General features: G+C 38.4%; 1 protein-coding gene across 2 annotated transcripts in view; it reads right to left on the bottom strand.

The window, feature by feature from the left end:
• Positions 1 to 1,173: 1,173 nt before the first annotated feature.
• Positions 1,174 to 12,676, bottom strand: part of LOC107691531 (sodium-dependent lysophosphatidylcholine symporter 1-B-like) — a 15,016-nt gene continuing 3,513 nt past the window's right edge. For both annotated transcript variants that reach the window (XM_016490168.1, XM_016490167.1), the window contains 13 exons: positions 11,290 to 11,415; positions 9,694 to 9,818; positions 6,355 to 6,478; positions 6,195 to 6,273; positions 5,948 to 6,117; positions 5,770 to 5,860; positions 4,171 to 4,289; positions 3,902 to 3,985; positions 2,871 to 2,954; positions 2,625 to 2,737; positions 2,395 to 2,538; positions 1,927 to 2,103; positions 1,174 to 1,733 (listed from right to left, as the gene is read on the bottom strand). In XM_016490168.1, the coding sequence (XP_016345654.1) occupies positions 1,682 to 1,733; positions 1,927 to 2,103; positions 2,395 to 2,538; positions 2,625 to 2,737; positions 2,871 to 2,954; positions 3,902 to 3,985; positions 4,171 to 4,289; positions 5,770 to 5,860; positions 5,948 to 6,117; positions 6,195 to 6,273; positions 6,355 to 6,478; positions 9,694 to 9,818; positions 11,290 to 11,415 (1,488 nt within the window). In that variant the 3' untranslated portion in view covers positions 1,174 to 1,681. The remainder of the gene's footprint in view (positions 1,734 to 1,926; positions 2,104 to 2,394; positions 2,539 to 2,624; positions 2,738 to 2,870; positions 2,955 to 3,901; positions 3,986 to 4,170; positions 4,290 to 5,769; positions 5,861 to 5,947; positions 6,118 to 6,194; positions 6,274 to 6,354; positions 6,479 to 9,693; positions 9,819 to 11,289; positions 11,416 to 12,676) is intronic.

The following is a 12,676-nucleotide window of genomic DNA, read 5'->3' as shown; positions in this document are numbered from 1 at the left end:
ATTAATTAGAATTTATTAACAAACATTTTTGTAACATCGTTTCTTTTCAATAACTACACACATTTTCACTTAGAACAATTCCATCCAAAAAAACAACAACAACAACAACAACAACAAAAAAGCCATCTATGTACAAACATCAGCACATTTGTTATATACAATATCTGTATTTTTTTTTATATCAGAATATGGAAAACTAAACAGATCGCCACAAACCAGTGTTAATGAGAATGGGGCACACAGATGTTACAGATGCATCAATACAAAACTGACACGTGTTAGAAAACGGTATTAAACATGCACTGATGATATTTCAATGCGCATCATATGTACATATGTATAACATAAGACATTTACACAAATATTATTTACAAGCCATTCCATTTTCCCCAAACAGAAAATGTAAAATATGACTTCATATTTTCAGATGCTCTATGTACATATATCACAGCACTTACAGATGGTAGAGAAACACTTGGCATTCAGATCTCCAACTATACAATAATAAAAGCACTTCTGAGACAACTACTGTACGGACACTGACACAAAACAAACAGACCAAAAATCTGATTAATTTAACACCTAAACAAACAGCAAGTCGTCTGTAAATACACTGATTGGCTTTTCCATAAGAATTAATGGCATATTAGACATAATTCAGCAGTAACAGCTCTAATTGCCCTTATTTTATGTGACTGAGGCCCTTAAACAAGATAAATTAAGATGGGAGAAACAGACATAATCAAACCAACATATGATTTAAAACAAGAGTAATAAATACTTAATCTTGTTCACCTCATAACATAAGCAATTGATCATACATTTTAACCCCACATAGTCTGATGGCATCTTGCTAGTTCATAGCTTCAGTTGTCAGCAGCACTTTTCATCCACACTTTAGTGTACCCATATCATCTGAAGGTGTTGAGGGACCAAATTTGTATGTTTCGCCCTCAGCGCATCCCTCTGAAAGAGTACACCCCGAGAGAGCAGACACAGGTGAAAAGGAACATAATAGAAGGGGTATGTGAAGGAAAGTAATACAAGAAATAAACAATAACCTTCTGTGCGCAATACTGAAGTTTGATGTAATCAAACTCCTCTCAGGTCCCTCAAGTTTGCTTTTCCAGTTAGATGCACGAAAGCATTTATAAATATTAAATTATATACAAATATTACTCACGTTGTGTACAGTTTCACAGATATTCCTCCCAAAATGTACCTTTCAATCGTGATTGAAATGCATTTTTGGTTTTAGCACCTAAAAACGTTATTAAGTGTTTCAAGTAGACGGTAGACATGTCCCACCTCAGATCATTTTTTAGTGCACTTTAGATGTGTGCTTATCAAAAACTGGCTTTTTTGGACACCGCTTTGAGATCCTATACCAGCGAGCAGCACAAATACTGGCGACACACACAAGCCTGCCTTTCGGTTTTGTGCAACTCAGGGAAACGTTTGTAGCAGCCATTAGCACTTGCAACTGGAAATGGCAAGGCACTTTGAAATTGAGCTGGAAAAAGGCTATGTTTCAAGTTGATTTGTGGTTGTGTAGGGGTGATATGGGTGGAAGTTTTCAGCCACAAGGCAGCATGGTTGGTTCAAAGCATCCGCTCGGTTTGTTTTATCTCTGTTGATGTGACACAAATGGCACGATGTCCAGTCTAGGTTTCCGGTGCTCTTAAACCACATTGAGCTCAGTGGAGTCTGTTTCTGAGTCAGTCTCATTTTCTCTGAAAAAGAGTCACACAGGACACAGTTAGCCTAAATATATATATTTTTTAAATTACAAGAATGCCATTTAATCAGCTTTAGAGGTTTAAAAGTACCGTGTTAATGTATAGATTTCAAGAATGTTGAGCAGGCTTAACATCTTTAAGCAAAACATGTGACTGGAAGACTGTTAAAATCAATAGGTGGCTTTACCGTTGTTCATTAAGTAGTTTGCGGTTGCCTTGTCTCTTTTCCTCGTTGATTGGATATGAGATGAATATTAGCAGCCCGATAATGATCAAGACTATCGGAGCAGGAGATACCAGGATCTTCAAGGTTAAATCGACTTCGGCGGGTTGCGTGCAACCTCTCGTCACATAGCCAGCAAAACTGTTTGAAAGAGAAGAAATGAGAGATTAATATGTTATTAATGTTCATCCAGATATATCCAACCTCATGACTGATCACTGAATTTCACATTAAAACACTATCCTACATGGTCACGTCTCCAAACCCAAAAGACCCATAAGAGCAGCGCTAATCGCATTATATCTGAAGGTCAGGAGGCCAGACTGATTCTCATACAGTAAAAGTAAAACAAAAAGCCGGGCTTATTGGATCATGCAGACTATAATCCAACTTTAAGAGCCGGTATTTCATGTACAAGACCGTGAAACTTACTCAAGACTAAGAGTTGAGACCCCCAAGGAAACTCCAGATGCAAACTTGGTGAAGAACACATAGAAGGAGCAGAAGATGGCTTCATGGCCTTGAGATTCAGGATTTTGGACTTTAAAATCATCCACAACGTCGGGGAGCATGGACCTGAGCATACAGGAAAACACACTCCATGAAAAAAGTGCACCAAATCTGGAAGTGCATATACATTTGTACAATTGTCAGGTGCTTACCATGGCAGGAGGAAGGCCGCTGCAACGCTGACTCCAGCGGCAAAGGACACAATGTATGTCACAATAAGATTGCTTGGCACCAAGACGACGGAGACCAGGAAAGGCACCACAGACTGCAAAGAGAATATAAACCATCAGTAACGGGAATCAAATACCTCAATTACAGTAGATGACAGACCAGAAGAAGCCGCTGTTGGTCAGTTAGTGGAATTAATTGAAGGGTTGTGTGCCGCTGCCAATACTTACTGTAGTCCCAATATACACGGCAGTCTTCTTGCCAAATTTAGTGAGGAACCACTGCCAAAATGGGATAGCAAGCGTGGCGGAGAGCTGAAATAGAGGAAATTAAAATAGGATTGGCTCAAAGACAACTAAGTGTGCAGGTTTAAAAAGAGTTTTCGTTTTTGTCTATATGTTGGTCACGCCACATGGTGATGATTTGAAAGACAAACATTTTTCAAATATTACAATTTTTTTGATGATCAATGCCTATAGAGAGATCTGTCTGTAATACAGAAAAAGCACTGCACTGCAAGATGGTTTTCGTGACTGATAATGCATGCAAACGGCATTAGCTAAGATTAGGTTTCTGACAAAGAATTGAACCTGTCTGTGTTCACACACGTTCCCATCAATAAGAATGCTTCCTAACACACCTTCCCGACAACAATACTGGAATGTTTTGTATCATATCTAGGACAATGCCTGAAAATGTTCTATTCATGCATCTGCAGTAATAGTTCCCTGAACAAAGGTTATTGTAGTTTGAAGAAAAAAAGTCAGCAGACTGGGTTTTACATGACTACAATAATACTCTCTTATTGAACATGAATTCTTAAAGGAATCTGGGTTTTGAACACTCTGATCTCAAGGACAAAAACACATGAACAAGACATAATTGTTCTTTGAAACTAGATGAACAACTTTGTCTTCCTTAAACAATAATCTAGTTGTTGATTGACAACTTTTCTGCGATACTAAAGCATTTCATGGGTAAAGCAGTGAGTTGTGGGTTGGTTAAGGTGCAATATATTACTGGAAACACTAGTCTGTTCAGATGATCAGCCCAAATGTATTATGCAAATGTATTATGTAACCCATTAAGTACTTTCCTTTTGTACATTTGTCTTTCAAAATGTCATTGTCAATCACTCCATAATGAAACCTCACCTATCTTTACAGACCATACAGAGTCATATAGTCTTTTAGTATTCAAAAAGCCCATTTAAAATACATTTATAATTTAAAACAAAAAAAGAGACATTTAGTTTGCTTACCATAATGACGAGAAGGATGTTTTGGAAGTCGTTTCTAAAGCCAAGGGTGTAGCTACAAAAGAGTGCAAAGTTTCCTTCCAGAAGCTGCAAGAAATGTTTATAGAAATAATAAGCTGCACAGTAAAGACACATTACCAAAACCTAACAAATAAAGCGATCGCCAAAGGCAACAGTGCTCGTCCATGGCAGTCACAGCTTAGACAACCCAAACGGCTGGTGGTGACCATGGCTTAACATGAAATTAGTGTATCATTTGCATAAGAACTCACCATAAAAGCCAGAGAGGTGAAGAGGAAGCCCATGACCAGCTTGGCATATGGACCGTGGCCCATCACCATACGAATGCCCTGAAAGAATGACATGGGCTCAGTCCTAACCCTGCAGGTCTCTGTCAAAAAGAAGAGAGAGGCAAGATGAGATGATGGAAACAAATGACAATTAATGGTGCTACATTAAAAGTAATACATATCAGAGCAGTGGGGAAGAGACTAGCTTGCTGTAAGATTTTTTTTTCCCCCACCAATTTTCAGGTGTTGGCTTTCTAAAAAATCAAAATGAAGGAAATTGCTGCACACAACCATATACATTTTGATTAGCTGTCGAAATGTGTTGCATTGCATGACAAGGAATCTGCCAAAAAGTATGTTGTTTAATTGCTCGTACACTTTCATTTCTAAGCGTTGAGCATGATAAATCCACAAATGAGGTGTGACGATGAGCCAGTACTGTGCTTGATTTTCCTTACAACAGACTACTGAGGTCTGCATGTTAAGTCTCAATATTTGGGTTCAAAATTAACTACTCTAGAGAACACCATTTACCATGAGCCCCATTTAGACAGCCCTCTCTGTGCTGTGAAAGCTAATCACCCTGCTAAGCTTATACACTGGCATTTCCCTGCGGCCAGCTGAGCTCAGCTTGTGGGCCAACTACTGATTCAAAGAAACCCGAGCTGTGTGGAAAAACCCGGACACATCTGCAAGCAACCACATGAGATTTACAGTGTACACACTTTTCTCACTGAAACAGAACATTTGGGCGAGAGATAGTGAATGGATCATTTCCCTGTTTTAAGACAGCCAATAGGCTTTAGTTACATCACAGCCATGAACTATGATTTGCTGTTTACTAGTCAGTTTCAGATGTAGGGACTCGTTTTGGAGAGCATTGGATTGGACAAAAATCAGTGTTGTGCAGCATGTGTCATCAAACTTGTGTTAAATTTCCAGCATTTATACTTGCATGAATTTTAAATGTGTATTTCTAGAGAAGTTTAATCTTTTTACCAGAATATTAGAAGACCTAACAGCTAACCGCTTAAAAGCATAAAATTATGATATCATAAGGTCTTTAAGAAAGAAGCTATACTACCGTTCAAAAGTCTGGGGTCAGTAAGAGTTTTTTTAAACACACTTACAATGTTGCAAAAGATTTCTATTTCAAATATAGAGACGGTTCTTTTGAACTTTCTATTCAATTGAAAGAAAAAGGGTAATGTATCAGTTTCCACAAAATATTAAGCAGCACAACTGTTTTCTACATCAAATCAGCATATTAGAATGATTTCTGAAGGATCATGTGACACTGAAGACTGGATTAATGATGCTGAAAATTCAGCTTTGCATCACAGCAATAAATTACAATTTAAAATATATTCAAATAGAAAACAGTTATTTTATATTATAATAATATTTTACAATATTAACATTTTTACTTTATTTTTGACCAAATAAATGCAGCATTGGTGAGCATATTAGACGCCAACCCCAAATTTTTTAACAGAAGTGCAAGTTTAATTACATAAAATTTCATTTGTAATAATGTGCTTGCGGTAATAATAATACCTTTGCGGTATTAGTAACGCTAACCTTTTTGTTCTTTCACACCAAGGAACAAGACCATGGCACAGACGACATAAATGGAGCAGATGACACCAGATGCGATCATGTAAGCATTTCTCTGTGGGAACCATATGATACCAGGCATTTAACACCAGTATAGCAAGAATTTAAATTTAATCAAACTTAAAAGAAAAAAAATCCTTACCAGATGCTCCAGTGAAGCATGAGGCCCAGTGATGTTGACCGTGGAAGCCACCAGCAGATCTGTGGAGTTCAACTCCTCACTGGTGCTAATACAAGGAGCGTTAGCCATTCCCACAATCTGTCCTTGAACTGCGGTGCCAATGAGCGTGCCCAAAACCTCAACAGTCATTCCTGAGATAAGAGATGAGCAGTTAGCCATGAAATTCAAAACAGTGGACATAGCTAGCTGGAGATGCTTTGAAACTCACGGTAGGCTGTGGCCGAATCCCTCTCCTTCTGCTCAGTGCTGATAAACATGGTAAGTGCAGAATACGGTACGTGGAAGCACTGTTTTTTGGGAAAAAGTCAAAGACGGTTAAATAAAATTATGAGGCTACAACTTGTGGTCATAAAAAGATGGTTACTCACTGTCTGTAATGTTTGGAAGGAGCAGTAGAAGATCAGGTACCAAACAACCTTGCCTTGCTCAACAGATGGCACGTACCAGATGAGGAAATAGCATAGCACGGCAAATGGGGTAGACAGCAAAATCCTGCATAGAAAAGATATATGAGATTAGAAGAAAGGTACAAAAGGTAAAAAATGAAGTATAACTAGATTGGTATTCTGGTTCCCCATGATGATAAACGGGTTTGGGATCAGGTACATATAGATGAAGTTTACTAGGTGTTATATCATTGAACCTTGTCAAGCACCAAACCTGTCTTTTCTGTTCCCTCTCTTCTATAACTAGAGATGATGAGAGATGAGATAACTTCCTGTATTTGTTCAGTGACCCTTGTGGCCAAGAGGATGCTGAAGTGTAAGTACACTGTCTGCTCTTAATCTGTAGCATCTGTACAAGGAAATACCATTTCAGGTGCGTTACACGTCATAGAACTGAATGGTTTATGGAAAAAGTGGAGCCTCGCTTGGCAGTTTTTCTAGAGCAGACCTTAACAGAATCAGAGCTCACAGAATTCCACAAATTTACGCAGAAAGTAATTGTTTGTACTCAGTCAGTATGTTCCACGCCCCTCTCCACCCCCTTTCTGTTTGTTTATTAAATATTTTGGCTAATTCAATAATGCTTTGCCTGCACTAAACAAATAAATATTTGTCTATACAAACCTAATAGGACATAAAGGTAGGACTGAGCTTGCTTGATTGAGGGTTATTGAAGTGCATTTTAAATCACCTGAACTGATGGGAATATCTTGGGAGCTAAAAACTACAAAACTCCTTTGACAGCCGTTTTGACCTATATTACACTACCATATTTTATCCCACTATTATACTAGGGTATAATACTATTATACAATATAATCTCTTCAATCTATTAAAACATTTGTTATGAACATAAATTGCATATATTTTAGATTTGTCAACAGTTTCTTGTATCTGTTTGTAATTTGAATTAAAATATTAAATCAGAGCAAGAAAAAGCCCTAACTGAACAAAGGTGCACGTGTAGCAAAAAGGTGCAACTAGTTAACAGTTCAAAATAGTAACAAATCTCACTCTACCAGCAAGGCTGCCATTTGAACTAAAATAACCCCAGTATGCTGGCTTTAGACTTGAAGCAGATGTGGTCTGCCTCCCTCTCACTCTGATTGGATGACAGAGGTGGTGTGTTGTGGGTTGGACCACTCAAGAGCTTCCGCATTTTGCATACACCTCCCAACCCCGAAGGCATGCAGCACGAAAAAAGGAGAATCTTCCTTCTGAGCCTGGCAGCACAAGACAAATGTCGTGTTATTTATGCCATTTGCGGAATTCAATCCACACAACATGAGTCGCTTATAGACAGAAAATATCCCATGGATTACAGAAGATCAGAGACGCTCTTATCCCTTCTGTCTCTGATTGTCTTTTTATGGTTTATGTTGCCTTGAAAATCATTTACGATTTATGAAAGATTATCACGTGTTCAAATATTGACATTTTCTTTACAGTTACCCAGTATTTCAGCTCATGTTATTTACTAATTTACCATTGAAATGGGTCTAACCTTTGCAATGAATTCCCTTTCAGGATTATGATAGCTTAACTCGCTTGTGACTATTAATATTGCATGTGATCAAGCATCGTGAAAATGAAATTATACAGGCTTGTGGTCCATATGATTCTCCACGGGGATAGTTAGGGGAGAAAAAAGTCCCCTCTCTCCCACATATACCCATAACTACACCCACAAACCTGTCTCATGTGCTCCCAAGTGACATCACAGCACAAATCTGGGCGTCACTAGGGATCTTGTAATCACACCACCCTGAGAGGATACAACCGTCTTGCTCAGATCCAGCGTCACTGAAATGAGCTCATTAGGGCAGAACGTTCTCACCAGCTTCCTACCAGATTCCTTCACATGCCCCGTGTCCAGTTAGAAAGCAGACGCACATTCCTCACCCCATCCCCCCCTGTTCCCATCACTTCCTAAGAGTGGTTTCCCAATTATTCATACAATTAGTGACCTCGTACTTCTGAGGACTTGAAGAAGCGTAGCCACCACAGCATTCTTCAAACCAACCATCATTTGGAAAATAAGACTGAGAAAGTAAACCTTGTACAGTGCTTTTGATGTTAGCCTGATCGCCTATTTTCTGAGGCTGAGAACACCAGCTAAGAAATGTTAAACTGGTTATTTGCTTCATTTGGGTCAAAACCCAATAAGACTTTTTCATCAATCCCGAAAGCCTTCATTGTGTAGAGAACCACACAAGCATTCTCTAAAGCAGACACCTCCATCGCTGCGGGCATCACTGTCACTACAGATAATGCTTGTGTGATCGCAGGGTTAAGGGTCACTAGCTGCAAAGTTTCAATTTTTCAGTTTTATGTTGTGGGAAAGAGCTGTTCATCAGACAAAGGATGTGCTGAATCTTCAGAAAAACACTGGTCACCAAGCCCAGGGGGTCAAACTAAATGCAGTATTAGTTATTTAATTTCTAATAATTTTCTATGAGGTTTGCAGTTTTTTGCAGTCAAATTACCAACATTCAGTGCATATGGTCTAAATATAGTGATTTGGTTTTTGCTAGAAGTAATATTTAACCTAATGAATAAAAATATAAAAACTACACCACAGTGAGTAAGAGGATTTAGCTAAATTTTAACTTAAATTATGACACGTCACTCAGTAGCTAGTTTTGGACCAAATGTTGTTTACTTAAGCATATTTGTCTCCATATAGCATCAGCAACACTAGTTAAGAAAGAGAACCATTTAACTTGCATATAATTTTTTGTTGCTGAATGGCAAGCATTTCTTGTTGACAGGACACGGATTAAGTGGTTTAGTTATGCATGTGATGTAGAAATCAGATCGGCTGGCTGAAAATGCAAATTGGCCGAAGGCAAAGCTACTGTGGTGTATCCAGCCCCCCACCCATCACGCCCCTCAACCCCCCATGAGAGTTCAGGGGACTTCACTTAGCCCACAAGCGTCCTCTGACTTAGAAACATCACCAGATACACTTGGCTCTCTCACTTAAAGACTACACCTCCTGACATTTCACAACGACAGAGAAATGGGTCAGAAAACAAAGCAAGTGACGGAGCAGAGAGATTTAATTGGGCCACATTTTAAATGGAACAGAGGAGTTAGTGGAGGGTAGAATTGTAAAACTAATCAAGTAGACAGTTACTACAGGCAACTTGCTCCTTAAACAAGACGATTCTGAGTCTTGTTCAATGTTTAATGTGAAAGATTGCGGGACAGTAAAGCACTGGAGAAATCCAGTGAAACTGCAGGTGAAGAAAGACTTACCAGGGCATCATTCGTCCAAATCTGGTCCAGGGACTCCGGCTGACTAGAAAGCCCACCGTAGGGTCTGTGATGGCATCCCATGCTCGACCCACAAACAAGATGATGGAGGCATAAAATGGGTCCAACTATCAAGAAAAGAGAAAGACCAGCATGTCATCATCTTACCTAAAACACACATCACAGGTTGAGCGTTTTCCAAAAACTTTTATTCAGCATCAGAATGGACTAAATAACTCAAACCAATAGATGAAATACCAACATGAAAAAAAGTGAAAAGTAAGAAAGAAAGAGAAGTAAACTTTTTAAAACAGTAAAAAGTTCTGCTTAATATTACTTATTTATATTGGTGATAAAGAAAAGATATGCACCATAACATATCAGTTGCAGATATGACTTCTCATGATAAATTTACAAATATTTATACCATTTAGAAGACTAGGCAGCATGTAAACTACAACTACTTTTTACAAAGATCAGGAGGAGCAGCACATGAGGCCTGCTCAATGACCTTGAGATACATGAGATCATACACCACATGACAGGCAAATGGAGTTACTCAGTTGAAACAGTTTTACTTCCAGTACAACACACTTGTAAAACTTCTGGAGGACTCTGAAATGTTGCACAGATTGAGTGCTTCATGCTGACATTGTGTATTGTAGGAATGACTGTTAATTATGGGATTAAACACATTGGCAGAACTCACACTGGGAACCTGTCTTCTGTAGTCAGTGTTTACATGATAAACACTGAAGGCTATTAGAACAATCCTATTCAGACTCTTTAATCTGGCCAATCAGCCTGCCAAGATTACAGTAGCTCCCAAAAGTTAATGGCATGAAAGATCTTTGCATATATATTCATTTTCCAGTACAAATTCCCCCTTTGTGCCTGTACTTGTTGCCTCTGACTATGTGAGCAGAGGGAGTAAAGAAACCCGCTGCCCTCTGAGGATCGCAATCAGATTCTACATTCTGCAAATCAATCTGATCTTCACTTTCCACGAATTCAAAATAGGACAAGATTTTGAAAAGATGGTTAGTATGAGGAAGTTCTTCTTCACAAAAATGGCATCCTTAGGAGGTTGAACTAAATATTACATGGGTAATAAAAATATACATTTTGACGAATGCAGCCAAAGCAACAATATTCATAAAATTTCAGATTATTTACTCATCTCCCATCTTAATATTGTGCCTTGGTCATTAACATTAGTGTATAATTGATTTTATTTTAATTCAGTGACTTCAATTCAACAGAAATTGATTGGTTTCAATTGTTGTATACAGTCGAGATCATCAAGACCTCTGAGGCGACACAGGTCCAAATTATTTGCTGTGAAATTTTGTGTTTAAAACTGCTTATGTGTTATTCTAGATTAATTTTATGCTATATAATAACTTGTTGAACGTATGGTTTTCACACACACAAAAAAAAGTAATGGGACACCAAGTGTACCACATTCATGGAAAGTGCCATAAAAAGGTTAAGCACAGACAGTCAATTTAAATTAAAATTCACAGTATGATGAATCAGTTGATTGATCCATATGATTAAGATGTTATTAGTAAAAATCAATCACACAGTTTCACTCACCAAAGCAACGTCCAGCAGGTATATCTGAAGGAAGAAGCCGATTGCACATCCCGTTATCTGATATGGTGCTCCTCCAATGGCATAACACAACTTGCTGCATACTGACAACCGGCTCCTTGATTCACACTATTTTTTTGAGAAAAAGAAGGAAGAAACAAGATATGCTTTGAGACATTCATAAAAAGACACACCAAATAATTAAGAATATAGTACAGATGCTAAAGTCATACTGAGTTCACAGTGTCTCAGCTGGGATTCAAACTAACCTAACTGTAGTGTAAATAAGCACACTGTGGCCAGACACGCTTGTAATTTGGCTTAAGCTGTTGAATGGCTAGGATTTCCACTCTGAGACAAGCGCTGGTTTTAATTATGCTAACAATATACATTTCTGCTTGACTTGCTGTTTGGTTCTAATTCAAACATAACCTTATTCTCAATACAGCTGGCTAGCTACTGATATTTGGGTCAGGATATGAACCCTCAAGCAGAAATACCACTGAACACAGTCAGATGAGATAGGCAGCGTTCTCTGATTAATATCAGTACATCTACTCACGGCAGATCAGCAAATTTCAAGAGGCTCAGATAGGGTGTTGGGGTTCAAATATGAACTCGACACTCCTGTTCTCATTTTTAGTTTGGTGACTTCATATACATTAGTCAGTAACAGATGAGTGTCTGTCACATGCATCCTTCAAAAATAAACAATTAAAGTTGTGAAGAACTACCTTTGGCTTTATTGCACATGGTGTTCCCTCAATGCCCCCTGCTCATGTTAAAGGACATCTGGACAACCTTAACACTCCAACGTCATGGAATGAAGACACTGGTTTACAGTTCTATGGAAGTGTCCAACTGACACGGATACAGTGCAACAGAGCTATTATAGCAGAAACAGAGAACAATTCTCTGCCAGCTACTTCACTAAGGACTGTTAATAGAGGATCTGTTGGCATGTTGTATGAGTTGGGCTTTCATTAATCCTGGACCACATACTAACATTGTTTGTGATGCAAATACACAGTTTTGGGGTAAATATGGTTGCTATGGTCAAGGAAGTATAAAACACCCAATGATTTTGTAATGACACCAAACAGTCAAATACCGCTGCCGAACAGGGCATTTTCTAAAAGATAACCGATCATTTCTAGGAAGTGTGATGCCATCCTCTAATGTCAGGTTTTCCCTTTGACTCCAGCCAGTCTCAATTTAAATTAGGGGTGCTCCGATCAGGATTTTTGAGGCCGATCACTGATTGCCGATCACAGAAATCACCGATACCTATCTTTTTAAAGCCTTCTTTTTATCATTTATAACAGTTTATAGTGATACTCCAATCAGGATTTTTAGACATTTATTCAGGGCCTGAATTTCATTTTTGAAA

This window comes from Sinocyclocheilus anshuiensis, unplaced genomic scaffold (assembly GCF_001515605.1).
Source record: "Sinocyclocheilus anshuiensis isolate Anshui unplaced genomic scaffold, SAMN03320099.WGS_v1.1 scaffold162, whole genome shotgun sequence".
Classification (NCBI taxonomy): domain Eukaryota; kingdom Metazoa; phylum Chordata; class Actinopteri; order Cypriniformes; family Cyprinidae; genus Sinocyclocheilus; species Sinocyclocheilus anshuiensis.
Note: the sequence above shows the minus strand (reverse complement) of the source record. Positions and strands in the feature narration are given on the sequence as shown.